This window comes from Daldinia vernicosa, assembly GCF_022497035.1.
Source record: "Daldinia vernicosa strain CBS 139.73 unplaced genomic scaffold F5Y00scaffold_24, whole genome shotgun sequence".
Taxonomy (NCBI): Eukaryota; Fungi; Ascomycota; class Sordariomycetes; order Xylariales; family Hypoxylaceae; genus Daldinia; species Daldinia vernicosa.
In genome coordinates, this window is record NW_025953940.1 from 477,600 (window position 1) to 505,397 (window position 27,798).

The window sequence follows — 27,798 nt, forward strand, 5'->3', positions numbered from 1 at the left end:
GTGTGAAGATTGCAAGTTGCGTAAGAAGAGGCTTACTAAAAAGAAATCGCAATACGGTATAGAACATTCAATTATTAATACAGTATGTGGGGCATATGAATCGGGCACGTGACTTGGTGTCAATTCCCCGCCAGTTCCGGCAAAGGCGCGACGCGCTTGCCTCAAGTCAACAAAATGGCTAACCTAATTGATTTCTAATAAGTCGCCGTCAAGTTGCAAACCTTAACTTTTACACATTATCTAATTCGCTACGGCATACCTCAAAATATATCTCACTCTCTTGTAGAGTAACTGTTGGGCGTAAGGAAGGGGAAAATGTATTCAATCACTCTCTTACAATACCGTTGACCAACTACTAATATTATATATTATACAGGGCGAGTGCACCCACTACTCCGCTAGTAAAGCCGAACAACACCCCCGGGAAACGTCTCCATTCGCAACAATCAAAGGACCAGCTATTTAAACCATTTAGATGTCCCGGTGCTGCTCTTAGTTCCCCGGCTATCGATCGCCCAGTTCGAAAAAAGAGGAAGGTCGATTATAAAGGTGCTGGTGGCGACGACTCGGGAGATAAGCCTTACACAAACGCCGATAGATTGGCTCTAGCAAATCGAGACGTCAACCGCTTCCCCGTCTTCCAGCCTAAGGATAAAGACAAGGTCTTTAGGAAGGCTTTTAGCATACCTCTGATCAACAAGAACAACGGTTCCTATAATCCCAATCGTCCTCCGCCAACACTCGGCTTAAGACAGGGAGCTGTTTTTGTCGCCAAGCCTTTACACGATCCGACCGGCGAGTTCGCTATTGTGCTCCACGATCCCACCGTCGACGATAAGCCGAAGGACATTAACAAATCGCAAGATGATGAAGCCAAGGATGCGACCCAAGAAAAGCTTGACGCACCCTTAGTTCACAAGAGTCTAGCCGAGATTCTAGGCATCAAGAAGAAAGTCGACAATGAGCATCCAAGGGTGCCAGTTGTTATCGACCCGAGACTTGCCAAAGTGCTACGACCACATCAGATCGAAGGTGTCAAGTTTATGTATAAATGTGTCACTGGAATGATCGACGAGAAGGCCAATGGTTGCATTATGGCCGACGAGATGGGTCTCGGAAAGACACTTCAATGCATCACGCTTCTCTGGACTTTGCTAAAGCAATCTCCCGACGCCGGCAAGACGTCGATACAGAAGGCTATCGTCGCCTGCCCCTCTAGTTTAGTCCGCAATTGGGCAAATGAGCTTACCAAGTGGCTTGGCGCGGACGCTATTACCCCTTTCGCGATTGACGGCAAGGCCTCCAAAGAGGAATTAACTAGACAGCTTCGTCAATGGGCTATTGCGAGCGGTCGCGCAGTTACGCGCCCGGTTATCATAGTTTCCTACGAGACACTTCGGCTGAACGTTGAGGAGCTTAAGAACACTGAAATCGGTCTGATGTTGTGCGACGAAGGTCATCGATTGAAGAACGGAGACAGCCAAACGTTCACAGCTCTAAACAATCTTAGAGTCACAAGAAGGGTCATCCTCTCTGGTACACCCATTCAGAATGATCTTTCCGAGTATTTCTCTCTAATCAGCTTCGCAAATCCCGGTTTGCTTGGCAATCGACTGGAATTCCGAAAGAGATTCGAGCTTCCTATTCTCCGAGGTCGCGATGCTGACGCAAGCGAACATGATCGTAAGAAAGGAGACGAGTGTCTAAGCGAGTTACTTGGCATCGTCAATAAATTCATTATCCGACGGACGAACGATATTTTATCCAAGTATCTTCCCGTCAAATACGAGCACGTGGTATTCTGCAAACTTGCTCCCTTCCAACTAGATTTATACAACTACTTCATCAAGAGTCCAGATATCCAAGCTCTCTTGCGTGGCAAGGGAAGCCAGCCCCTCAAGGCTATCACCCTACTCAAAAAGCTTTGCAACCATCCAGATCTACTCAATTTGTCAGAAGACTTGCCGGGATGTGAGAAATTCTGGCCCGAAGACTATACGCCAAAAGATGCACGCGGCCGCGATCGAGACGTTAAACCGTGGTACTCGGGCAAGATGCAAGTGCTTGACCGTATGCTGGCGCGTATCCGACAAGACACGAACGACAAGATCGTCCTAATCAGCAACTACACCCAGACCCTTGATCTCTTCTCCCAACTCTGCCGGCACCGCGGATATGGTCACCTGCGTCTTGATGGTACCATGAACGTCAGTAAGCGACAGAAGCTTGTCGACAAGTTCAACGACCCGGATGGCGGCGAATTTGTCTTCTTACTATCTAGCAAGGCCGGTGGCTGCGGTCTCAACCTCATCGGCGCCAACCGTCTCGTCCTATTCGACCCGGACTGGAACCCAGCCGCCGACCAGCAAGCGCTAGCCCGTGTGTGGCGTGACGGACAAAAGAAAGACTGTTTTGTGTACCGCTTCATCGCGACCGGAACTATCGAGGAGAAAATCTTCCAGCGCCAGAGCCACAAGCAATCCTTGTCGTCGTGCGTCGTTGACTCGGCCGAAGATGTAGAGCGCCACTTCTCTCTAGACAGTCTACGAGAACTGTTCCAATACAGACCAGACACGCTAAGCGACACGCACGATACGTTCAAGTGCAAGAGGTGCAAACCCGACGGACGGCAGTATATTAAGGCGCCGGCACTGCTCTACGGAGACACGAGTACCTGGAATCATTTCGTCAATAAGGATCTCAAGCCTATACAGGATTTGCTGCTGCGACAGGAGTGTGGGGAGAGCGAGGTTTCGGCTGTGTTCCAGTATATCTCGCATTAAGGTGGCTGGCTGCTAGGAATGAGGAAGGGGAAACGAGCAAAGTGCTATTTTGACATGATAGAATGGCGTTGGAGGATTGGTCCACGGCATTTGCAATGGTATGGTATGGTGTTAGGGCATGGCGTCATTGCTTTGTAGACTTGCTTGCCGCATGGCGATATAGTGCATCACGAGAGGCTTTACGAGAGTACTTGATGATAGTATGGTTTGATGGACACTTTTAACCCGTTTATTACTGGGGATGTACAAGCTTCCAAGCAAGGTTGCTTCTACCGCTCCTGTAAATCTGTGGCACTCCCAACGCTAATATATACATGAGAATAACCATTGCCTCATGCATATCGCTGTCTACGATACTACCTACATAACACTCCCAAATCAGGTACGTATCATTGCCTTGTTCACTTATGCTCAAGCGTCCCCGGGTTATGCGCAACATCATGGCCGTGCTGATCCTTGAAGAGGACCTGTGAAGTGTTAGCTCCCGTCTTTTACACATACACACACTCTCATATTCATCCATTTGCTCCCTCCTCCCCTCACATTCATCGCCTAATCCGTTATACGATCCGGATAAAATAACATCTTGCAAGACATTGAAAGAAATAATGAGCAGTATATATACCTATTATATAGTATATAGGTATATGTAAGGAACTGAGTTGATCGAAGCTTACCTTGGGCGGATTCTTAACCCCCGCGTCCCGCGCCTCCGCCTCCGATTCAACGACCCGATCGACGTCCCCCTCGCGCCGGCCGCCGCGCACTTTGGTCCACACCGCGTCGCCTTCTCGGATGGGCTGGCCTTGCTTATCGCTGATCTGGGCGGGGGGCATTGTTAGGTAGATTAATGGGTTGTCTTAACTAGGTATTTATTATCTCTCTGTGTCTAGTTGGTGGGTTGGAACGACGATTCGAGAAACTTAAGTATGAATAACTAGTTGATAACGCAGACGGGTTTGATATATATATATATAGAAGCTTGGTGCGAATGAGAAGCAACTAGGTTACATATGTAGGTGAGATCTTTATATATATAGGAAACCTGAAAGATATCGCGGAATGCTTGACGTCATCGAGGCGTCAGGTTTACACACGGCCTCATATGTACTACCTACTACATACATACGTACACTTCAGTACTGATCTCGATGGCGGAGGGTGATACTGCGCTGATACCTACCTACCTACCTACCTAGTATATGGTTATTACTTTATCTTACTTATTGTCAGCCTAGTACTGAGTCGTTGAGTCTTAAATTAAGGAGATAGGTAAACTATAAGCAGGAGGGACTATCTAAGTTCCATGGTAACTAAATCTGGAAACGCTTGCTTTTTAAGAAATTCACTTATGAGGAGTTTCTTGACATTTTATTAGTTTTTACCTCTAGTTATCTCAACTAACTACCTACTTTTTCTTATTCCTAATATAGAGGTGATTTATATGGCTACCTAACTAGAACATTCGATTTTATTATACTCCCATGTGTTCCCGATGCTAAAAGGCTTCGTAGGAAGATAGATCATACCTACACACATACGAGAAAATCATGAAGTCTTGGTTAAAATATCACTGGATTTGTCGATTAGTTTAAGAATCCCCCGGAGACCATGCTAGGACGAAGGTATAATAATATAATCAACACCTAGTTTAAGTAATCTAGCAGGCGACTTCGTAGCATTGTCAACTATCTTAACCGGAGTTCCTCATCCGCCTCGTCAGCCGCATCCATACCCATCCATACCGATGAGAAGTCCTCAGGTCAAGCCACGAGCACTTCCAGAGCTATTTCCATCTCATCTCACACCTTCCACAACACACGATATATCTCCCGCTGATAAATAATGGCAACGAGTCTATTGTCAAATCCATAACACAAGATCCATCATTAGGTACCGTATTTACACCAGACGAACCAGTATACAATCATCTTCGGCAAGGATTATTTCCCACTAGAGACCATACTGCGTAAATACCTATCACCTATCCATCTATAGGTCCGCCTCCCAGCAAACGCCATGATTTACCATGCAAGAAATCTCAGGCCCCGACATCCTACGTCTACCTAACAGCCGGCTTGACTCAGCTTGGCCTGGCCCAGCCACGCCTCCCCCCACAATCCGCCGTCTCGATAAAAAAAAGGGGCTGCGGATTTTGTCGGCATCTCAGCAGAAAGTGGTATCATGATAAGAAGTGAGAAAGCCGCAACCAATCTATGCCGAACACACCATCTTTATCCCGTTACATGACAACCTGGGATGGAGTTAGTATAATGATGAGATTGAGGTAAAGGGTTAAAAAATAGACAGGCCGGAAACTTACGCAGTCGTCGTTCTGCTTCCCCTGGGGAATACCCATCGCCTCGAAAGTAGCAGGCCCTTGACTAGGCTTGGATGTGGGCTTAGGCGCTGGTGCTGGCGCGGACGCCGCCGAGGCAGGAGTACCAGATGTTGGCGGCGGGGTTGATACTGGTGGTCTAGCTTGAGCCTGTTGGGGTGGAGCGCTAGAGCGGCCGTAGTCTAACTGACTAGGACGGTCTTTCAACGGTACACCACCTCCTCGGCCGCCGCTTGCTACTCTCTGGCCGCCGGGGCCCCCTTGAGGCAATCCTACGGGCGTTGGCATGGAGCTATTGCGAGGCCCAAGGCCACCAGTCATAGTTGGAGACGAGGGACCTGAACCCCGACCGCCCTGGTCGTAAGAACCAGTAGGGATCCGGGGACCAGGAGCATGGGGGTTCGGCATGGACGACTCCCTTGGACCATAGCTAGCCGGGTACTGCCCGGGCGGAGGCCCTTGTTTCGTGAGCCGGTTTGGTCCGGGATTCTTGGCGGGACCAGGGCCAGGACCAAGTCGCGGGTCATATCCGGCCGAGGGTGGTCGCTGCTGCTCGAATTGTCCTGTGATAGGGCGAGCTCTCGGGTCTCTTCCAGGGCTGGGCTGGCGGTAGCCGCCTTGGCCTGGCGCTCCCCAACCAGAGGAAACTGGGCGACCGCGGTTGGGATCCATGCCAGCTGGTGGGATAGGCAACTGGCCTGCCGAATGGGACGGACGTATGCCAACATTGCCAGGAGACTGCGTACGAATCCCAAAGGAACTTCCTGGTCGGTCCGCAATAGGCCCGTTTGACGACCGAATGCCTGGGTTATAGTGAGGAGCAAGCTGCGGCTTTCCACCCACATCATCTTCGGGGTAAGGCACAGCAGCAGACTTGGATCGTAGGGACAAGGCCGGCGGCCTATCATCTTCCGGATACGGAGCTGCTGATGACGGTCGGTCCGTGAGGTTGACGGTAAAAGCAGGAGGTCGATTACCGCCGCTAATGGCAAGTCGGGATGGGTCGGGCATGTCTGTGTGATCGAAATTCTGTACTCTGGGGGAGGGATGCGGCGATACCCTGGGCGAATTTTGGTCTTCCGATAGCGCCGGCAACGGGTTCTGCGGTTGCTTAAATCGCTCGGGTCTTTGACCCCTTTGCGAGCCATGTTTCGACTTGATGCGTGTCAGCGCCGTCGTCTCGTGGTCCTTCTTCGACAACGTCTTAGATTGTGATAGACTCTCTAATCGGTCCACGGCGTCCTTGTTACCATGATCTGCCGCCAACTCGTACCACCTTCGGGCTTCTCGTAAATCCTTTTCAACCGATATTCCGATTTCGTAGTAATAGCCTATGGCAAACTCTCCAGTTGGTAGCTTTGCCTTGGCGGCTAGCTGAGCGTACTTGAACGCAAGCCCTTCGTTCTTCGCAAATGTCCCTTCGTAGCCAAATAGGAACCATCTGCTAACACCTAGACACGCCTCAGGCTGGCCCTGTCTAGCAGCTAGGCCATAGTAATGTAGCGACAGGGCCGGATTGAAATCGCAGCCAAGTTGACATAATTCGTAAGCCTGTCCCATCTTCAGCTGGGCCTTAGCAAAACCGAGATAGGCAGCCTTTTCGATATATTGTCGTGCGATACTAACGTCGTACTGCAGAGCACCTTCGGGGATGGCAACGTCCGGGAGATCTCTTGCTATGAGCATACCATAAACAAAGGCGCCTTGGGGTGCATCTTCATCAGCAGTATCAGCAGCGATATGTATCATATCTAAACCCCTTGGGATGTCCTTAGGTTGGCCCCGTTGACCTAAGAGGTTGATCATGCCTAGACGGTAAGAAGCTGCGGAATCATTCGTAGATAGGCCAAGTTGATAATGCTGCAAGGCTTTCTCCATATCATTGGAGTTTTCGTATAGCATACCAATTCGATAATCGGCGCGGCCCCATCCTGACTTTGCGGCGGCTGAGTAGCAAGCGTACGCTTCCTTCTTGTCTTGTCGCTTACCAAACTTGCCGAATTCTAGCCACTTGCCCCTGATGAATAAAGCCTCAGGGTGTCCCTGGTCTGCGAGATAGGTAATTATGTTAATAGCGTCGATCCGCAGCTCGTGCTCAATCTTAGGTGTTGCCGTTCGCATTGGTAGCTCTCGATCGTTGGGGTTGCACGTAGCCTCCTCTTCCCGAAGGGCAGCTTCGGCAGCTATCTCGACATAGGATAGGACGTCGCGGGCCCAACAGATCTGCATGTTAGGATCGTTGGAGTGAAGGACATGGTGGCGGCTCTCAGCTAGTACCGCCTCTTTCTCTTCGTCGCTAGGAGGGATATGTTCCCCTTGGACCTTAGGGAAAGGCGAAAAAGAAGGTAATTCGCGCATATCTCGAAGGTCGCTCTCGAACTGAGGAGCGCGATCTTGAGTTTCTTGGAATGGACTGAAATTGGATGCGGGACTATAATCGGTGGCGGGGTTGCTCCCTTGGTATTGCCCTTGGTATTGCTGCCCAAAGTTATTACCTTTGGTGTTCAGCACGTTGGACAAGGACGGTTCGCGAGAATGCCGCGGACCGGATCCGGATGCTTGCGACGATGGGTATCTCGGTTCTACCGATCGAGCTTCTAGTTCCATGCGTTGAAGGCCTTGCTGCATGTTCTCGGGAACTTCTGGCATTACCCTATTATGTGCGAAAAGATTAGGTCAGGTCAAGTCAGGTCAGGTCAGGTTGAATCGAGTCAGATGATGCCAATCAGGTCACAGAGATGTTGCATAGAGATAGAGGTCTTGCATGCTGTTGGTTAGGGGAGTAGGATATTGCTTCGAGAGATAGGAGATGGGTAAAGATGTAGGTAAAGACAACAGAGGTAGTATAGGTAAGTGTAAGTAAGTGTATGTAGTTCTCAGAGGTAGGTAATGGTAGATTAGTTAGTTAACTAGTCCTTTAGAAAACGTACCTTTGTGGTGACGGGGCTATGACCTCGGGCATGTAATAGTCGTCCATACCCCCTGGATAGAAGGTAGCTCCAACATTAGGCATTTCGAAATCGTCTTCGCTTGTCTGCGGCTGGAGAGGACCTGCATAAATAAAAGAAAAAAATGTACTTGTCAGCCTGCCGCTCCTGGGTCCTATGGGTCACGCCAATCCGGCTTACAGACCGGCGTAAGATGAATAAATGTAGTGTACTTTGATTTGACTGGTAAAGGATGAATCCGTTGTTGTGGCGGGGTCCCCTATTTTCCTATTCCTATTTTCGACCGAGTGGCGGCCAAAAAACGGTAGTATGGACTATGGAATGGGTTATGGGTTATGGGTAATGGATTATGGGTAATAAGTTATGGGTTATGGGTCATTGTTAATTGCTTCTCCCCTCTTTAACAGGGAGTAGTTAGTACAAGCTGACAAGACCCTTTGATCGTCTTGTTGTCTCCGGGTGCAAAGTAACAAAGTAACTCTGGTAACTCTGGATCCGACCTGGCCAACTGAATGTAAGAGTAAGACCTATATCCTAGGATCCAAGACCATAGACTTCGGGGAATATGTAAGCCTTAGGTAAAGTTGCTGATTTTTTAATTTCCCATGTCTGGTAACAGTGGAAAAAAAAAAGGGGGGAATATTTATCGGTTCTTGAATAATGTTAAAACTCTCCAGGGTGATGATGGTTTAAGTGCTCGGCAGTGGTCCAGATGCTCTAATCCGTACCGCTGAGGGGCTCCAGGTACATCCGTCTGGACCTACCGCCACTTCCCCAGATGGGCTAGACGGATTTGCTAAGCCCCCTTAGTGTCGAGTTTAGAGTACACTATTTTTTTATAGGTACCAATTCAAGCCAGTTTCGGCCGGTTAGGCACCATCAATGAAAAAGCCCGCTGTAATAAAAACCCTCCCAAAATCAGACGTAAGCATCAGATTGTCGAAAATGGTGTTTATTGCTGATTCACCAATTCTCCTGAATGGATAGACGATGCGGATACGTCAGATCGTATAGTTATCTAACATATAAAAGGTTGTCTTCTAAATTCACAGCCTTCTATGTATGTATGTAGACAACAGTTGGCCTTTTTCGTCGCATATGTTCCTGCATGACTGCAAGATCGTCCCGGATCACGGATCGTTACTCAAAGGTTTGGTTCCGGAATCTTGAAATCCAAGGGTCCAACGGTAGTATCCATTGGTGACCATCGAGCCGGCAAATCTTAAATCGATATCCGTGCAGGGCCTCGTGGGTGGTATAGATGATGATGATAGGAAGGTGTTGTGGAAGGGATAAAAAGGAGATCTGTTGACATACCTTGATCTTTGGGCTGCGCGTCCGCAGTTGGCGTCCTCGGCCGCGCGTTACCTGCTTGGGCCCCCATCGTCATCTTTACCAATACGCGAAGCGATCGTATTAGTCTAATTAACGACTACGTAATCCCTGTTGCCGAAGTTGAATACGACCAAGTTGTATGTGAGGAATCAAGGTCATAATATATAGCAGGAGTCGCAGTAAGGGAGTTATTAGTCTAGGAGGAGGTGATGTCAAAGTTACACAAGTTCAAGTCATTAACAAGTTCTTAAGTGTCTACAATTTAGATCTTAAAACTATCGCTACCCTAGCAACTATCAGGCATACATTTACATATTTAGCTTCAGTCTGAGTAGGAGTAGGAGTTGGAAAACAGACGGCAGCAGACGGCAGCGTCTGAAATGAGATGAAGGAATATCCCCCTTCGACATCGGCGGCCGAGATTCCCGCTGTCTAGCCAGGGAAGTTGATACCAAGAGCGAAATGAAGCTTTTGCGATCCTTCCATTGTATGGATATGCCATATGGTAAAAAGGCAGGGTAAAGATAAAATCGTTTACCTGATTCAGGTAGTTTATAAGTCAATGCTTAAAGTTACCATGCAGCTGTCACTGTCGGTACGATGCTTCATGTTGTAATGCAAGCCAGACTGCCAGATGGAGAATATCGCGGCTAGTCCACCATAGCCTCATTGGGTTTCTATTTCTGGATCAGCATGGGCAGCATGGTCGTAGCCGCAGCTGAATACATAGGATGTACCTTGCCTCGGATATCCACCTGTAGGCTATACTATGTAGCAAACAGTTGACAGCAATCCTCATCCCCCGCTGATGCTGATCCTTTCGGGTTCTTTATGTATATGTACATGCATAGGTTAATGCGGACAATGCCAGATTGAAAGTAAAGACAACGCGACCAGGTTCTTATTTTTTTTTAATGATATGCATGAACATAACTTATTCTTCCATTCTATGTAGTTACATATGGAGACGGAATAAACAACTAAACTGGATCAAGTAGTACCAAGAACGATAGACAAATTTGACACAAACATGTTACCGTCCTACTTGGATTCTCGAAAGGCACAGGAACAATGGAAATTCTATACAAGATCCATTTTCTACAGTTGGCAGGACGGGACGAAACACGACTGTATCTGATGTGTCATGTGGATCTGAGCCTTCACCGTTCGGCTCTGGCGACTAATAGACCAATATTAGGCAAGATTGGAAAAAGTGCCCGAAAAGAGCTATAGAGGGTGGCCGATACGTGAGTGACCGGGACCTCGTGGACAATGGACAGTGGGTAGTTGTCAACTGACAAGACCCAGCAAGAAAGAGACGAACAAGTAAACAGAGACAGATAATCATACACTATGGAAGTAACTCATATTAATAGAATAGAATAGAAGACATGTCGATTTACGACTTGTAAGTCGTCTTGATGATAATAACAATAGCAATAATAATCATCATCAATATTTGAATATATGAGGATAAAAGAATTTGGAGAAGAATGAAAATACGAATAAGAAAAAATGGGACCTCAAGTCCACCACCAGCCACAGGACCACCGCCTGGAGCATTTCGAAGCTTCAGCCACATATGGCACAGAGCTCGTCACTCCATCCGGCAAAGTGGATCAAGTTCTTTCGTCAGCCTCTCAGCCTGTTGCTTGCCTTGCCTCATTACCAAACCGATAAATCCACCACCACCTTCACCAAGTTCTCAGGACCAAGCGATAGCAACAACAACACCACCATTTGCCATCCGTCGTATCGAATTTGCATCATCATCTGAATATCCTCCGGAACTACCAATTGGGAGATCCGAGCTTGCGAGAGCTCCGCAGTCGTATTCGCATTATTTATCTTCGCCAGCGACGCCCCCGAAGCTACTAGTACTACAGCAGCCCAACGGTGGTACCCCCAGCGAAGCCGTCACCCCCGTAGCTCTCTCATCCCTGCCGTCCACAGCACCATCCTCACCAGTCCTTCCGCCCTCGTCCTTATCGCCCCCGCCGCAACGCTTTAACATGGCCGAACGAACGCTCCAGCAGATCCTCAACCAGCTGCGCTCGAATCCCGGGCTGCCCTACGCCGAAGCTTCGTCCCTCCTCTCCAAAGCCAAGATCCAACTGCTGCAGCTCAAGGCCGCCACGCCCGGCGCCCCCGGGTCGACCGGTGGTGCAGCATCTCCGCAACACTTAGCCCTAGCCCGCGACGTCTACGAGCAGGGCGCCCTCTTCAGCATCCGCGCGCGGAACCCCGACGCCTTCACCCGGTACGTATCGCAGCTGCAACCCTTCTATGAGCTGCCGGGTACCGCTACGGGCGGCGAGCGCAACAAGGTGACCGGTCTATACCTGCTATTGCTGCTGACGCAGGGCCGCTATGCCGAGTTCCACTCCGAGCTCGAGACTCTGGGTACTCGGGCCAAGGAGAGTGGTGCCGGCGAGATCGAAGGTGACCGCTTCCTAGGGTACTCCATCAACCTAGAGCGATGGCTCATGGAGGGGAGCTACGACCGTGTGTGGAAGGCTTTGAAAAGCCGGGAGGTTCCGAGTGAGGAGTATGGTGTTTTCTCTGAGGTGAGTTTATATTTTCTACCACATATATATATATATACTCTATTTCTCCATCCCATCCCTCCCTTTTATCCCCCATCCAGACAAAAGCCATATAACACACAAACTAACCCCCAGCACCTAGATCCTAACATCCCAAATCCGCTCCGAAATCGCCTCGAGCAGCGAGCGCGCATACCCCTCGCTCCCGCTAAGCAGCACCAAGTCCCTCCTATTCCTCGACTCCGAAGGCGCCGTCGTCGACTTCGCGCGCCACCGCGGCTGGGTCGTGCGCGACGGCAACATCTACTTCCCCACGTCGGCCGCCACCGTCGACGGCGAGCCCATCAACGTCGCCTCCTCCTCCGACGCCGACGCCGGCGAGGAACAGGAGTTCAGCCGCATGGTCATCGAGAACGCCCTCGGCTACGCCCGCGAACTCGAGACCATCGTCTAAGCTGTGCCTACCTAGTTACCTAAATCAAAGCTTAAAAGCCCAAGATAGAGCTAGTAGTGAAAGGTGAACCTACCTTACCTACCCCTTATGAGCTGAGTTGTGGGCCATAATGAGATCTGGCCCCCTGGAAAAAAAGAAAAAAGAAAAAGAAAAAGAACGTCGAGATCCTAGTGCTGTGTGAAGGGCTCGACTAGCTAGCTAGCTATGCGAGGGGGGGTGAGAATTCCGATACACTTAATAATATCCGTCGTAAGAGATGAGCGTGAGATAGGTAGAGACGCTAGGTGAACCGTTTATGGAATAGGTCACGGAGGTTCCTGGGCCTCTGTATGGATAAACGTGCTAAAGATTAAGCGTCAATACATACATACATAGCTAGTAGTATGAACGTATGCATTAATGCGAGGCTTCGTCGGGAATTAAGCGCAACTTGATTTTAATCGTATGAGCAAGACTACCTAAGGTACCTGTTATTACGATAATCGTCGTAGCATAGAATCGAGAAGCATCAATCATCCCTCTACCTAAGTATACACAACGCAGTAACCACTATTATTTACGCCCATTGGACCGACGATTGAGTGAATAAGTAAGTAGGTTTCATTTGATTCAGGCAACACCTCGTTCCAGCTTTCTACATAAATATATGAATCATGTTAGCCCCTGGCCCCAGTCCCAGCGACAATGTCTTTTTTTTCTCCTCCGGCCACGTCCACAGAGTACGACTCATAAGATTCATCATTACCTACTCCATACCTAGCTGGGCTAAACTATCAGACACCCCCTTTTATCTAAGCGAATAACTTAAGGCCACTACCGTGCTTTCCCACCTCGCACACCTCGCAGACTGCGCAGACGGTACCCTTATACTTGGTATGGTACTTGGATCCGTCGAACGCACACTCCTCGTACGGAGTACCGCTGTAGATGGGCGTGTGGCTGGCAGCACAGATCTCGAACTCGGCGAACTGGTCGTATTCGATCTCTACCGCGTCATGCGGGTTGCGCTCGCACTGTGCTTTTATCCTTCGTGCCTGTAAATCGATTTAGTTAGGTCACATACAATATAGGAATAACGAAAATACTTACGGTCTCGAGAATCCTTTGAGCACCACCATTGGCCAGGATGCGGTTTGCGAAGCTCAAGGCGGAGCTGAAGTTCTTGCTCCTAGACGCTAGGTTCATAGCATTGAGAAGAGCAAGTTGTCGGTGGGGGACCTCGATCTTGGGAATTGTAAAGTATGCGGACAGCTCAAGGCTTCGCTTGAGAAGCATAGGGTCGCCATTAAGAGCGTCCGGAGGGCCTAGCTTTCTTCGTGAGAGTTCGATCGACATGGCGACGGTGTATTCGCTTGCTGAAGTGATGAGCTTCTTAGCTTCTGCTACCTCACTTTCGCTCGCAACCGCATTTGCAAGCATGGCGTGTAGGATACCCTTGAAAATCTGAACACCTTCTTCAAGTTTGTTCGTCTTCATCGCATCATACCCCTTATGTAGATCGGTAGTGGCGAGATGCTCGATATCTCGAGGGATGATAGGCAGAACTTTCCTAGGATCCGTTTCTTCCAAAGTCCGGCGAACATAATTGACTAGAGGGGGTAGTCCAGGAGACGCGGGAAGGAAGGTCCTCGACGCGGAATAAATCTCCAAGAAACGTGGCTTGAGCGGAGCAAAGTTGACAGCACCAACTTGCCTGTTAAGAAGGTTCATAGCAGACTCGAAGGAGCCTGCAGCGATGTGATCCGCAGCTAGTGGAGAATTACGAGCCCACAGGTCGGCCTCGCTACTTCCAGCTCCTCCAGCGTCTGTACTCTCAACGTTAACGAAGTCGCTGTCAGCTTCGGGAACGATGTCCTCGCCCATGTCCCATCCGGCCGCATCCTCGTCGTCTTCAGCTTCTAAACCGCCATTTCGCTTAGCAGCAACATCTTCATCAACAGCCTCATCTAGAAGTCCATTGCCGGCTGCCGAAGGCTCCTCCTCGAGAGTTATGCCTTCAAGTTGACTAGCAAGAGCCTTCTCAAAGAAGGATTGCGAGGTCGCCTTTGTGGGCCAGTTGGCCTTGTACGTCGGGACAACCGGCTTCGGAGGAGTGAGGTTCTCGCCAAAGGTAGGCAGCGTTAATTGCTCTTCAGTAATACCAGCTGCCTCTAGGATCGATTGGCACTCTTCCTCGAGGCCATGCGCTTTGGCTGTCATATACGCCAGAGGGTCTGCAGGTATATTAGTTTCCCCACGTCAAGAATAATTGGGGGGCGCAACTCACATAAGTCGATCTCTTTGAACATCTGTATCCTGTCCTCGACTTCACCTAGGTATAACGCGTTTTGGAATCTCGCGGTAAAGTCGCCCCGATGCTCGGCAATCTTAGCCATCCTTGCCAGTTTCGAATGGTCACCAGTTGCGAGATATAGGAAAGAAAGCTTGTCGAACTGCTTGAGCTTCTGGTAAGCCATCTCCACGACTTGGTGGTTTCCATGCGCCAAAGCCTCAGCGCCTAACCTCGTCCAAAGCTTAGGTCGGTCCAGTTCCTTGGCCATCTCTACAGCCACGTCAAGGTTGCCACATTCAATGGCAAGTTCGAAACGAGTAGTTGGGTCCTGCACGAATTGCAAAGCGATCTCGGGGTATCCTTTCTTCTGGAGGTATGAAATAATAGATTGGCCGACCAAGCTAGAAGTGCGTATAATGTGAAGCATCTCCTCATAGTTGCGCTTTACTAGCGACAGCTTGAAGCGATACTCGGTCGGGTCGATGTGAAGGATCTTAGGTCTAGCGGCGCGGTCGAGGCAGTAAACATTTCGGCCCTTGACTCTCACGAGGTAGACTGTCTGGTCGAGGGTCCTGACGATACCGTTGTCGCCGTTCATAAGAGTGTACTTGACGTGGTTCAGGGTAGAATATAGTAGGACTCCCGCATCATCCCAAGTTGCGCTCTTGATCCTGATGGTCTCGTGTAAAGTGCTAACCTGTTCGAGGGTCTTCGTCACAATAGTGACATTATGTTTGCTCAAAAGTGCCGCGTGAAGACCGTCGTTCGACCAGACAACATACTTGACACCGCTCACTGACAACTCAGCAATACTCTTCTTCTGCTGAATGTCGTACAGGTGCACCGCGGTAGGAGTAATTATGAGCAGGTTTCCAGTACCGCCAAAGTAGATATCGGTAGTTCCAGGAGGGGGTTTGATGGTTCTCGCCGTATTATTAGAAAGATCTTTAATGTCGATGTTCTGCGTGGACGTGTCGAGTACGGCAAATCGGTTTCGAGCTACAAAAATAGCCGAGTTACCTGATCCGCTCTTGGAGTCGGTCGCTTCCAACGCACCAGAGCCGTCTCGAGGGAGGTTAATTAGTTCATATTTGCCACCCTCGGCAGGGGATGTTATGAGAACAGAACGCTCAGCCGGGTTGTAAGATAGCGTGCGAGGAGGAACCCAAGCGCTACCGAGTCGCTTCAAGGACAACAGCGTTGGACTCTCGACGTTCTTTTGGAAGTCGTAAGAGCGGACGTGCTTCTCTTTTGTGACGAAAAAGAGCGAGTTCTGGTGAACAGTCGACGCCGGACGCTCGCGTTCGAGTTTGAACACCATCACACCATTATCGTGACCAGCAGCAAACAGGTTGATCTCAGGGTGCGCCGCGATGACCCAGAATCGGTCGTTTTCTCGTTTGAAGGATTGGACGGCGGTGCGCTTCTGCGAATCCCATACTCGAATCGTCTTATCCTCACCACAAGATAGAATTAAATCCTGATGAGGGTGGAACAAGCAGCCGGAAGCATTCTGGAAATGTCCACGACAGGTATCTACTTCCCAGGCCTTCGTCTCGCTAAATCGCCACAGCTTTATAAGACGGTCGTCGCCAGCGGAGACGATATGCGGCGCCGTGGGATGAAAAGCGACCCAATTTACACCTCGGTCGTGACCCTCAAGTACGAACTTCACCATCGCGTCGGTGTTGCCGAACATATCAGTCTGCTGAGCGTTCGATCGAGCGACTTGGTCCTCGAAGGACATAGACGTCGGGGCGGAGTGCTTCTTTCGTAGGCCAGATATATCCCAGACGCGAACGGACTGATCGAGAGACGCGGATACTACGAGGTCGTCTTTCGGGTGGAACTGAGCGCACATGACATAGTGATTGTGACCGGTCATCGTGCAAACTAGACGAACTGTTAGCACATATTTCCAAAGCTCGGTTTCCTTTGGAACCCATACTTAATGACCGATTTTGCCAGTTCCATATTCGGATCGTCTGGTCGTCGGATGCTGATATGATCCACGGGAGCTCGTGGTGGAAGAAGACGGTTCGTACATAGTCTAAATGCCCATTCAGAGTAAACAGACATCTTCTCGTCTGGTAAGACCAGACTTTGATCTTGTAGTCGTCGCCACCGGAAACGAAGAGAGGTTGCGTCTTGTGGAAATCGACGCCTCGGACGGGACCATCGTGCTCTTCGAAACGATCAATGAGAGTCCCCATGCGGTAATCCCACAGCTGTATGGTCGACGAATGTAGCGATACGAGGATCCATGGTCTAATTGCTCTCGGGTTAGCAACGAATAGCGGTGACGATAGTCAAAGATATCGCGAAGGGAGGGGGATGGCTCGAACCTCTTTGGGTGAAAGGCAATACCTTTCGCTCTCGAGGACTTGGACTCGAACTATAACGGGATGCGTCAGTATATGCTTGAAGGATATGCGACCAGCTCGAAAAGGTGTCAATGGAGGACGTACTTTTGTTAGCATTCCCGAAGAGGCCTGCATTGTGAGGACAGTAGAGGCAGCAGGAAGCCCCTAAGCTTGTGTCATGAATGGGCAGAAGGGATGCGCCCAGTTAAGATGGCGGCTTTAAGAGACGGTCGAAAGAGAATAGAGAATTATGTAGCGGTAATGGGTGGTGGGTGGAGAGCTGTAAGGCTCCGAAAGTTGATCTCTTAACGCCAGCTCTGGGGATAGTTTAGAGACAATTCGTGAAGTACAAGTTATGTACAAGTTAATTCGTGGCCCCAAAAGTGACGGTGGATTAAGATGGATCCATGACCAGAGGCTCTAAACGTTGCAGTGCTTCTGGGCGCTGAGTGGCTAGGTAACGGGAATGTGGCTTTGGTAATCGGAAAGTAGATGTTCCGGTACAGCGGTACCAGCGATAAGGTAATTCAATCCGACTACGGATTACGTAATGTTACTGTTTGACAAAAAGTAAGTCTTATTAACTAGTTAAAGTAAATAACATAACTACCCTTTTCCAACCATACTTTCTCGATGAAAACAACAGATAAAAATAATAATGAATGTCTTATATGATCAGAATGAGCCATCTTTTTTGACGCGATTCTACATGGTCATCTGGAATTGGCATCACTTTAAAGAAAGGCACCCCAGCGAAGGAAACTGTGACTTATAATAACCACTTCAAACTTAATAGAGGCAAATATCAAAAAGAAAAAGAAACTCATGATTAAAATTTAACACGACTCGCAACTCTTATTGTTAAGACAGGCCACGAGGCGGTTTTAAAAGTAAGGCAGCAGCCACGTCTTCAAGTGTACATAGGGAGGCGGCTAACCCATCACGGATACACGCGAGTAAATGTGCCTATTTCTATGTACACCCGCAAGTTGTCTTTTTCCCTGACAACAGTTTAAAATATCATCATCATTCAAAAAGTACCATTACTATACGCCTACTTTATAATAATAATAATACTTAAAATTCGTCGTAATTTCCTCTTCTCGTTACAATATCGCATACTAGAGGTTACCCTCCGGGCAACACAAAAGCCTAAGGTTTACACCGCACCATGTTTCTGTACTATTTTTATTATTATTATTATTATTATATTAGCAACTACCCCCTATTAAACTGGAGGGCACCCCTACAATAGCCAGAATTTACTGCTATTACACGGCTGGACAATACTCCTCTCAGTACCCTCGAGACCTAAGTAATAAAGAAGCCTTAAACATATACATATGCAGACTTATTCCTTTCATACTCACTGCTTTCTATAAGGCAGGAAATTTTATCTGTAAGGTAGCAAGGCATGTGTCCGAAATAGGAAATATTTACTCGCATTCAACACAACATCCTAAGGTAAACCTTAGGCATTGGAATCCCGCCCACACCTTTCTACGTCGTTCTAACCCGGGATTGGGGTTCCTCTACCTATCAACTTAGTTCAAAGACCTAACCTAAGTCAAATCGGTTTAAACCCCATTGATAAAGATGTCGGTGAGTATAATTACGATGTGATACCTAAGTAGTTTGGGAATGAGATCTGTTGCGGGTTGTAAAGATTTGTTTATGAAATACAATATTACCTCGGAACTAGAGGCTTTTTCTTTCTTCCTTTCTCTTGAGTATAGTCTCGTCAAGATGCCACAAGATACAAACGCCATCCGCGGCGTAACGAAGTGTATGAGCGAAACAAGGCTGTAGCGTATGATAACGTAGTAACATGACACGTCAGCAATAGGCAATATCCAGCAAAACATTATAATTACACGCTAGTTCTATTTGACATTCTACTAATTCATACCCTCGGGAGCAAGAGTGACGAAGCGCGGAGACTTTCAAGTCAACTGTCACGGCATCGAAGCTCAACTTATTATAACTCTCCCGTAGACAAGTCTATTCCTCCTCCTCCTCCTCCTTCAACTCCGCCAGGGGTATCCCTTGCGCCTTAAGGAACTCCACCGCATCATCCACCCCCTTCGGGGCATTGATCCAGTGGCCCCCGTCTTCATACTCGTGCCACTCGACGTTCATCCCGAAACTCTTAAGTCCAGTCCTCAACTGCCGGCCGTACTCGACAAACACAAGCGAGTCGTCGGCGCAGTGGCCCAGGAACGCAGGCGTATTCCGCACCACGGTATCCGTCTTGGGCCACCCGTCCTCCATCCCCAGCACCTCGCGGGTTTCCTCCAGCGACCCGCCCGGAAACGGCAGCCAGCACGAGAACCCCATGATGCCGCAGAGCCGGGACTCCGACTTGGGCACCTCGTCCTCCCCTTTCTCCTGCAGCGCCATAAGCTCGCCGTCGGCACTCTCGGCGCCCCCGCCGTCGTCGAGGTGTAGCAAGGTGTGGAACACCGTGGCGCCGCCTTGGCTGACGCCGGCCAGCACGACGTGGTCCATGCCGCCGACGGTGCGGGCCTCGCGCCGCACGATCCGTCGGATGCTCGCGACGCTACCGCGTAAGCCGAAGACTTGCATCTCTTCGGCGTCGGTCAGGTCCAGCATGTTGGAAACGTCGAACCACTGCGGACAGACCTCGCCGAGGGTTTCGGCGAGACGGGGCTCGGCTTCCTGGGGGGCGTCAGCGGTGGGTTGATGGATGGATGCATGGATGCGTGGATGGAAAGAGTGATTAAATGAGTGTGAAGAGGGAAATATGGGTGGCGTGTATGTATTAAGTATATATCAGGAAGCGACGGTGACTTCATCAAATACTTAATCAAAGCAGGAGCGGAAGCGGGAGCGGGTACGGATACGGGTACGGGTACTAGTTGACCTGAGACAATCCGGGGAAGGTTCTCGGGATATATACGTCATTAAACCCCGAGCGAGCAGATATAATATAAAAATAGCAGAACATACCGGAAAGACCCAGCGCACCGACGGAAACTCATCTACAAGCGAGCGGCCGCGCGAATCCCTCGTCCACCGCGACAGCAAGGCATCGGCCATATTCCGCGACGTGTCGCCGCGGCCGTGCAAGAATATCACGGTGTGGGTGTGCTTATGCGGGGCCAGCGGCGAGATCACCGAGCACCCGAGCTCCATTCTTAGGTAGATACGGTACGTATGTATGTAGGTACGTGTAAGTAGGTACGTATGTATGGAAAGGTGAGAAATGACGGTAAAGGGTACCTATAAACGAGCGGTAACGATAAAAAAGGTAGGTACCTGACCCTTAAATTTTTATATACACCAGATTTATACACCAGGTATGCAAGGTATTAATGAACTAACGGCGACGCGCGAAAACAATAGACGAATGCTGTGCTGCTGCAGATGTAAGTGAGAAAAGCTGGCATGTCTTGAACTTGGTGCGTAAGGTACCTAACATATGCTGGGGAATGGATATATGGATGGATACCTAGACCTATGAATATGAATATGGGGGCGAGTGGATGGATGATAGTTAGTGGACGGTTAGGACAATGGGGACACGAAAGGCACCGGGGTAATAAGGATTTAGTGGAAGTACTTAGTGAATCGAATCCACTACCGTCCAGTGGATATTTTTAACTCGACGTCTTGGTGTGACAAGCTGGATGGCCACGAAGAAGCGGTTACGTATACGTGATGTTATATTATTTTGGTGAAGCACAAAGTCGAATAAATCTGCTGACGATATTCAACATGATTCGTTGAGAATATGACTAGTCATCTTCGAAATGGTCATCTTCTGATATAAGCAGCCTAGGGGGGTTGGAAGTTGAGGGAATTCGCCTCATGTTAAGATAACATGATGGTAGGTATTACATAGAATGGAGGGTTTATAATTTAATCCAATTTATAACGTGCGGCGGTTAATCAAACTTTGGGGTTTTGTCAAAAGACTCAATCAAGTCTAGATATCTATCTATAGGTACCTAACGCAAATATATAAAATTTTATAATTCATCCTTCGTCCTTGTCTTTACATCAGGCTTCTCCTCGAGCGTCCTGCTCTTGGTGTTCTTTTCCTCACTACCAATAGTAAGCGCCTTCTGGGTGTCGCCATCCGTGACTAATCCTCTCCTCCGTCGATCTACGGCGGCGATCTCGTCATCGTACACGGTCCATTCCGGAACTTGCCTCCTAGCTCGGTCGAGTTTCGGCTCTTTGGTCTGCGGATTGTTACATAGATCGATAGTTCGCGCTTCTTTCTGACTCTCGTCGCTGCACCACGTCTCGCACCATAACCACTCCTGCGGTAGGCTGTGGATTGGGATCACGAACTGCATGTGGTTTGGCAGGTCCTGATCGAGGTTGGAGAGGGAGCCCGGATCGGCCGATAGCTGATGGTAATGCTGCCTGAGCCTATCGCCCGCGGCTAGCTGCCTAAAGCGGCGAAGGTCGACCACGTAGAGCGCTGAGATGTGGTAGGGGTTCCCGCGGAGGTAATTCTTCCAGTAGCCTTGCTTCCAGAAGCGGAAACCCTCCATCTCGGTCCGAGAATCGCACATTGGCGTAAAGCCGTAGGGCGCGCCCTGCAGGTCAAGATTGACAAGGTCCATCATGTCCGTCCTGACGATCTGATCTGCGTCGACGAATATCACCTTGTCGAGAGACAGGGGGAAGAGGACGTCCAGGAATAGGATCTTGTAGCCCCAGATTTCGCGCTGTTTCTCTTTCTGTTGGCGGAGCCAGTGCGGCCACTTGTACGTAACCATCTCATACTTGAAGCCGTACTCTTTAGCTAAGTGGGGTATGAATTCTTTGAAGGACGGAGACAGGAACTGCTCAATAAACCAGAACTTGACCGTGTGGTTTGTGTTCTTCATGACGGAGACCATCATGATGTTGAGCATGCGCTCGTAGAGATGACCGCTCGCCACGGAGAAAATGTTGATCTCGGCGTGTTCTTCGTTTGAGACCGACTTGGGCTTGGGCTTTGTCCCGAGGATTCCTTCGGCAAACTTGAGACCGCGAGAGAGGAGATCGTCGCCGCCGTCCGAAGTGCTTTCTTCGAGGACGTCTTCTAACTCCATACCCGGCTTCCTTTCCAGCCGCGGGTACAGAGTCGTGCCCTGGAAGTCCATGAGAGCAACTTCGGTACCTTCGTCACCAGGGACCGGGTTATATCCCTTTGCGCCCACGCTCACGATGTTAAAGATTTCTGAACTTCTTCCTTCCTTGAGATGGATATTATAATATCCGGGGTTGGATTTGAATTGGAAGTAGCCAATGTTGGCCATGATGATCGTGTCGTCGAAATGGGGATCAAGCTCGGTACCAAGTAATAGCTGAACACCACGGGGTGGACCACCTGATACCTCCCGTGAGTGGCCTTCGATAAGTATGTGCTCGAGTTCGTAGATGGCTTCTACGTCGGTTTTAATGGAGCTCAACTTCACATTATCCAAATCATGAACAGAAACCTTCGCTGCTACTAGCCAAGCAGGCGGCACATCCATACCAAGGTTTAGAAGAGCTTCTGAAGGAAGTCCCCTGAATGTGGCACCCAGAGCGCTGACCTTTCCATCCTCGTCGAAAGATGGTGCCGAGTCTAAGACGTAGCGGTAAAACCTCTTGACGGGCAGCTCTTCAATCTTTTCTTTCGGATTTAAGAAGATACGCATGTAAACACCATCCAGTTGGGATAAAACCTTGAGTATAGGAGCCCACTTCTGTCCTATCTCGCTGGCAGGGTTGATCACGGCAACGAAGTGGATATCAGCTGTGGACGCATCACCGACGTCAATCATCGTATGGGTGGAGTTCCATGCATCGAATAGAGCCGTCCTTAGGGTCGGGGCAGATTCGAAAATCCCCTCGGGAAGGTCTGATATAGTGGATAGAGCAGTTACCGACGTAAGCTTCGCGGCAGTTAGAGGATGGGTAATCTTGTCCGCTAAACCTAACGCGTCAACTGCCTTATATACCGGAAGTATTCTCGTTTCCTGCTCAAATTCAAGGAGTAGCTCGAAGTCATTCTCCCCGAATCCTGCGTCGTCAAGAAATGGACCGATCACACGACCGTTCAGGATGAGAAACTGTGCACCTGGGGTAACGGCTGCGGCTGTTAGGAAACGTGATAACGCTGCGTTATATCCGTCATCCTGCACGTCAGCTGGGCCTGACAAGAGGACTTCTAGCGTCTCCAAATTTTCAACTTCCAAGAGTTTGGCAACATCCTTCTTAAGCAGCGCGTTGATCTCATGCGCGCTGCTCGATTTCTGAGCATTGTTGACAATATCAAGACGCACTCCAGGGTTGTTACGTCGGAACGACAAAGCAGATAAGAGAAGACGGAGACCTTGCTGCGAGCTCAGATCGGCAACAACCGTCAGAACAGCCCAGGTCTCCTTGCTCGTATCCTCACCCGCTTCGATAACTGGGACCCGTTCGAACAGATCGTTGTGTTCGGAGTAGAGCTTATTTACGTTTAATACGATGAGAGCATTCTCGCTCTCGGGATAAATATAGAGGTTGCGTCGAGTTGCTGCACCTTCTAGGAAGAGCTGCGGAATCCATGTCTCATCGTCGATTGTGCCCATGAAGATTCCCTGTTGAACTAGTTGTAGGTCGGTGCCCATCCTCATGCTCATGACTTGAAGCCAATTGTCTTCCCGTGGTATGGCCAAACCGTTGAGAAACAGCGGAGGTACTTCGGTATTGGCGTTGAGCCGCTCTACCCAACGATTCACAAGCTTGATTTGTTTGGCGTGATCTTCTGATTCGAGAATATCCTTGAGCGAAAGAGGTGCCACTTCGTCCTTCGGATTGCGATTTTTAATTGCCTTGTCAAAGCATGCCTGTTCAGAGAGGTCCCCCGTACTACAAGCCTCTAGATAAGACATGAGGCTGGATAGCCCGTAGTTCTCTAACAGATGATAGGCTACCTTTGCTCGCTCTTCGGCTGGTTTGGTTGGTGTTAACGGTACTAGTCCGAAGCGGACGGGGAGTAGCCTTTTTATGAAAGTCTGAAGTTTCTCAACAACTAAGGACAGATCTTCTGGCTTGGTCAAGTCAACCGGGACGACGAGATTGAATATATCCTTACGGATCGGAGGAATCTGCCCAGGGTAAGTCCTTTGCATAAGCTAGAAATAGTTAGCTGGTTGTAGGACGAAGTACCTCTCAATTTGTTAGTACTTACAGCCATAAGACTCGTGGGATACTCGGCATATCGTTTGTCCTTTTCGATGTTGTTCAGCCAGATAATGACGCGGCCTTCTTCAATTTCGTCCCGCCAGTCAAACCTACGAGGCTCGCCGTCCGACTTGGCCGACGTTACTTCGCGATGGCCAAGTAGAGACACGGCCTCTTTTCCGCTTAAACCCAAACTTGTCACGCCCTCGATAAATTTTCGTTCCCGTCGAATGCTGTCGACGAGGGTGAACGGGTCGATTTGTCGTTCGATCAGCTGAACGCCGTTCATCCAGAGGACATTCATCCCGGCAGGTACGCTTAGGGCTCGATTCTGACGGTGCTCCTTAACGAAAGCATCTGAAGCGTTATGTGCGGCGACCGACGTAGAGAACTTCGGGAAGTCTTGGGTTAACTTGATCAATGTTTGAAAAGGGTCATCGCTTTGCATAATAAAAGAACCGGCTCTGAGACCTAATGATGCCAATTCAGAACTTGACAGAGGCTTCAGGTCTGTTACCTCCTCTTCCCCGTCGAGTACGACTTCGGTAGGTGCAGACTTGGCGGCCGAACTCGTCTCAGATTCGGCTTCGCGGTCGTCAATGACGATATAGTCTGTTCGCTTCAGCTGAAGCTCTACACCGTACCCGCTGACCGGCAGCGGTTCTCGTTCCTCGGTTTGATCAACGCGGTATCTTAGCCGATACGAAACCTCCCCTCTTCGGGCCATGTCGGATAGTGATTTGTGGAAGGGCCCAAACTCAGGTTTGGTGATATCCGCGTATAGTATCACTTCGGAACCGGCTCCTAAAGCGCGATCGAATGGAAGCGACCGTGTTTGCCTATATTCATGTAAGATATAGTCGAGTGGTTTTAAGATATGGTACATACGAGTCCCCTACGATGTGACCGTCGGCATGCGCAAGCGAAGCTGAGCAGTACTGCTTTCCGCTCATGAGCACCCACTCAGCGCAGTCCGTCCTGGCTTTTCCTAGGGAGGGCGCTACGGCCGTATCGTAGTATTGATAATGAGCCTCTATCCTCGGAGCTGCTGATCTCATGGAGAGGGCAAGCTTGAAAGTAGACAAGGCCTCTGAACTTTTCATGTGGCCATCTTGTTTTAAAACTTGGAGGAACTTCTCGTATAGTTCCTTGTCTGTCTTCGAATCCGCAAATGTGCCATCGGCGATTCGATCGAGGAGTGGGAAGTAAGACGTTGCGTTCTCTCCGGCGGCGGTCTCTCTAGGCTACGTTTAGCATTTGCATATTGTAGATGGACTCTGTCACGAATGCAACCTACAGGAGCTCGACGAGATAGGGAGGAGCTGGGAATGCAGCTTTCATAGCAACATTAACGGAGGGCCCAGCTACGACATGACCCGAGTTCAAGCAGAGAGTTGCCAGAAGAGTGGCGGCAAGGCCGCATGGCAACTGAAAAATCCGTGGTATCATGATGCCTTAGAGTCGTAAAGAGTAGCTAATATATTGAGCTAGAGGAACAAGAGACGAAATAGCTCTGTCGCAAGCTCCGGCATGCGGCAGAGCTTGGAGCTAACAAGTCTACAGAACCATATATTGCGGACCAAATCAAGAACCTGATTTCGAAGTCATTGGGACGGAGTTTAAGTCTTGGTGTAACTAAAGGCAAAGTGGCTTTTTGTAGGTCTGGACTTTTTTTGGGATGAGGTACGTAAAGCTGCCCGTGTAAGTGATAGGTAGTCAGTGATAAGATAGAGTTTGGAGACGCCGCTGCAATTGAACACCTAAACGTTAGGTACTTCGGTACCTACCTGATAATTAATTGGAACTCGACCAATGGGAATAGCTAAAGGAATTAAAGCTGTCAGGGGTTCAGTTATGGGCCCGACAGCTGGAGTGAGCTGCCCCTCCAAGTGGTACATGTACAATATGCTATTCATATACTAGGCCTGAACCTAAGTACTCAGTACTTTTGGGACCCATCAGGGATGATGATTCTTCCGTACCGACACAACCATAACAGCTGGCCCATGGAAATTGAAATCTACCTATCATCACGAGGTGGAGCTAAATAGCGTAGAAACAACTTGGTTGTTCCGCGAGGAACTCTAACTTAAGTTTATATATACTTATACACTCACGTAGAAATACAATCAGTCATATAAGGTGTAACTACGGGATTTAAGTGTATAACAGTGTTGATTGAGGAACTAGAAACGAATTCTGCTACCTATAGTATAGAGATCGCTTAATATAGGTATAGTAGCTCAACTGATTATATGATACAGTGAGTAACACACTAAGGCAGGTATAACCCATATTAACAAGCCTTGTTATACTAGTAAAGGCCACTTAAATATCAACATCCTAAGGAAAGTACTTCGTATGGGCTATTCTATAGAGTGATGCTACTTACAGATTACCTTGCCAGTCCTTCCAGACAGATTACTTTTCAGAACAAGTGCATGCACCTGCCCACCAAAATTACTAGTAAAATGACATGGCCACTTTCTGCCCTATTAATCTCACGAGACTTTACGAAAAGTCAAGATTACTAGATATTTTTTAACAGATATAAGTATTTTTTATATACTTTTAGCATCGTCTAATTGAGCTGAATTGATTAATACTAATCATTCTACGATACGACCGTGTTTTCAAAAGTTATTAAAAAAGTAATTTCTGAATAGTGGCATGTAATATGTGTATAAGGCTAAGTAATCTGAAAATAGGAATATGTATATGGTATTTCCCAGCCAATACAACGTATTCGCCAGTCAACACTTATACCAATATAGTCGTTAAGATGAGAGGGATCTAATAGTACTAATATTATATAAATGCGATACGTTTTAAAAATGGTATGTATTATCGAGTGGTGAGCCTTATACAGGTATGTATGTAAAAGGCTTTAGAGCCTCATATTACGTAAGAGGCCTTGAATACTAGTAGAGGCCCCGAATTAGGGACCTGGCAGCGCCTGGCATGCTGGGTGTTCTGAGAAAGTTATGGGGCAGAAAGTGGCCATGTCATTTTACTAGTAATTTTGGTGGGCAGGTGCATGCACTTGTTCTGAAAAGTAATCTGTCTGGAAGGACTGGCAAGGTAATCTGTAAGTAGCATCACTCTATATAATAAGGCTTGTTAGTATAGCTATTGTACCCGCTCTAGTACTTTGATTTCAATTAGGTCTAGTCAATATTATAGCCCTTACTTGCCTGATGAAAATCAATAGTAGACAGGCCTCATCAGTATAATAAATATAGTCAGTATTATAGCCCTGCTAGTAGCAAGATTAGAAGCGACGGCTAGGTAGCTATAGAATGAGACTAAAAGTAATAACAAGTAATAAGGAAGTAGTAGTGAGGTTAGAAGCAGCGAACAAGGCAGCTGCAAGTTAAGGCTAAAAAGCGACTACAAGGTGGCTATAGGAGCGTACCTATACTCTATTAGGTACGTATAGCTAGCGAGGAAAGAACTAATAGCGAAATAACGACGAGGTAGGTATAAGATGAGGTTAGAAGTGATGACGAGGCAATATAAGAGGACAACAACGAGGTGGGTAGTACCTGTGAGGCCAGAAGCGACGGTAGGGCAATTACTCTAT

General features: G+C 48.7%; 7 protein-coding genes across 7 annotated transcripts; 2 read left to right on the forward strand and 5 right to left on the reverse strand.

Moving 5' to 3' along the window:
- Positions 1-182: 182 nt before the first annotated feature.
- Positions 183-3,511, forward strand: F5Y00DRAFT_237671 (recombinational repair protein). The gene is made up of 2 exons (XM_048007856.1): positions 183-317; positions 377-3,511. Coding segments are annotated over exons 1-2 (2,409 nt in total). The 5' UTR covers positions 183-315; the 3' UTR covers positions 2,784-3,511.
- On the reverse strand, positions 3,185-3,619 carry F5Y00DRAFT_262299 (uncharacterized protein; the record flags this gene model as incomplete). The annotated part of the gene is made up of 2 exons (XM_048011357.1): positions 3,185-3,250; positions 3,461-3,619. 2 exons carry the CDS (start codon positions 3,617-3,619, stop codon positions 3,185-3,187), a joined length of 225 nt encoding a protein of 74 aa, XP_047864755.1.
- A 1,406-nt stretch (positions 3,620-5,025) lies between these two features.
- On the reverse strand, positions 5,026-9,459 carry F5Y00DRAFT_262300 (uncharacterized protein; the record flags this gene model as incomplete). Its single annotated transcript, XM_048011358.1, has 4 exons — positions 5,026-5,037; positions 5,107-7,774; positions 8,052-8,172; positions 9,387-9,459. The coding sequence occupies 4 exons, from the start codon at positions 9,457-9,459 to the stop codon at positions 5,026-5,028; spliced, it is 2,874 nt and encodes a 957-aa protein (XP_047864756.1).
- A 1,397-nt stretch (positions 9,460-10,856) lies between these two features.
- On the forward strand, positions 10,857-12,918 carry F5Y00DRAFT_82070 (SAC3/GANP/Nin1/mts3/eIF-3 p25 family-domain-containing protein). Its single transcript, XM_048014200.1, has 2 exons — positions 10,857-11,971; positions 12,093-12,918. Exons 1-2 carry the CDS (start codon positions 10,898-10,900, stop codon positions 12,402-12,404), a joined length of 1,386 nt encoding a protein of 461 aa, XP_047864757.1. The 5' UTR covers positions 10,857-10,897; the 3' UTR covers positions 12,405-12,918.
- Positions 12,812-17,283, reverse strand: F5Y00DRAFT_82056 (Coatomer, alpha subunit). The gene is made up of 6 exons (XM_048014199.1): positions 17,145-17,283; positions 17,022-17,071; positions 16,625-16,944; positions 14,671-16,569; positions 13,494-14,617; positions 12,812-13,438 (listed from the first exon to the last, which is right to left on the reverse strand). Exons 1-6 carry the CDS (start codon positions 17,172-17,174, stop codon positions 13,196-13,198), a joined length of 3,666 nt encoding a protein of 1,221 aa, XP_047864758.1. The 5' UTR covers positions 17,175-17,283; the 3' UTR covers positions 12,812-13,195.
- A 1,608-nt stretch (positions 17,284-18,891) lies between these two features.
- F5Y00DRAFT_237677 (alpha/beta-hydrolase) lies at positions 18,892-20,458 on the reverse strand. The gene is made up of 2 exons (XM_048007857.1): positions 20,010-20,458; positions 18,892-19,718 (listed from the first exon to the last, which is right to left on the reverse strand). Exons 1-2 carry the CDS (start codon positions 20,193-20,195, stop codon positions 19,041-19,043), a joined length of 864 nt encoding a protein of 287 aa, XP_047864759.1. The 5' UTR covers positions 20,196-20,458; the 3' UTR covers positions 18,892-19,040.
- Positions 20,459-20,957: 499 nt separating this feature from the next.
- Positions 20,958-25,921, reverse strand: F5Y00DRAFT_237679 (glycosyltransferase family 24 protein). The gene is made up of 4 exons (XM_048007858.1): positions 25,513-25,921; positions 25,104-25,454; positions 24,223-25,054; positions 20,958-24,166 (listed from the first exon to the last, which is right to left on the reverse strand). Exons 1-4 carry the CDS (start codon positions 25,662-25,664, stop codon positions 21,032-21,034), a joined length of 4,470 nt encoding a protein of 1,489 aa, XP_047864760.1. The 5' UTR covers positions 25,665-25,921; the 3' UTR covers positions 20,958-21,031.
- Positions 25,922-27,798: the final 1,877 nt, after the last annotated feature.

What these genes read in the sequence shown, in the direction of transcription:
- F5Y00DRAFT_82056 (XM_048014199.1), bottom strand. Translation starts at nt 17,174, where the DNA reads ATGCAGGCCTCTTCGGGAATGCTAACAAAA. An exon ending in CTGGCAAAATCGGTCATTAA is followed by an intron (nt 16,570 to 16,624) that starts GTATGGGTTCCA and finishes CAGTTCGTCTAG; the next exon opens with TTTGCACGATGACCGGTCAC. An exon ending in CTCAAAGGATTCTCGAGACC is followed by an intron (nt 13,439 to 13,493) that starts GTAAGTATTTTC and finishes ATCGATTTACAG; the next exon opens with GCACGAAGGATAAAAGCACA.
- F5Y00DRAFT_237679 (XM_048007858.1), bottom strand. Translation starts at nt 25,664, where the DNA reads ATGATACCACGGATTTTTCAGTTGCCATGCGGCCTTGCCGCCACTCTT. An exon ending in CCCTATCTCGTCGAGCTCCT is followed by an intron (nt 25,455 to 25,512) that starts GTAGGTTGCATT and finishes AACGTAGCCTAG; the next exon opens with AGAGACCGCCGCCGGAGAGA. An exon ending in GGTCACATCGTAGGGGACTC is followed by an intron (nt 25,055 to 25,103) that starts GTATGTACCATA and finishes ACATGAATATAG; the next exon opens with GCAAACACGGTCGCTTCCAT.
- F5Y00DRAFT_82070 (XM_048014200.1), top strand. Translation starts at nt 10,898, where the DNA reads ATGAAAATACGAATAAGAAAAAATGGGACCTCAAGTCCACCACCAGCC. An exon ending in AGTATGGTGTTTTCTCTGAG is followed by an intron (nt 11,972 to 12,092) that starts GTGAGTTTATAT and finishes CCCAGCACCTAG; the next exon opens with ATCCTAACATCCCAAATCCG.
- F5Y00DRAFT_237677 (XM_048007857.1), bottom strand. Translation starts at nt 20,195, where the DNA reads ATGGAGCTCGGGTGCTCGGTGATCTCGCCGCTGGCCCCGCATAAGCAC. An exon ending in CGGTGCGCTGGGTCTTTCCG is followed by an intron (nt 19,719 to 20,009) that starts GTATGTTCTGCT and finishes GACGCCCCCCAG; the next exon opens with GAAGCCGAGCCCCGTCTCGC.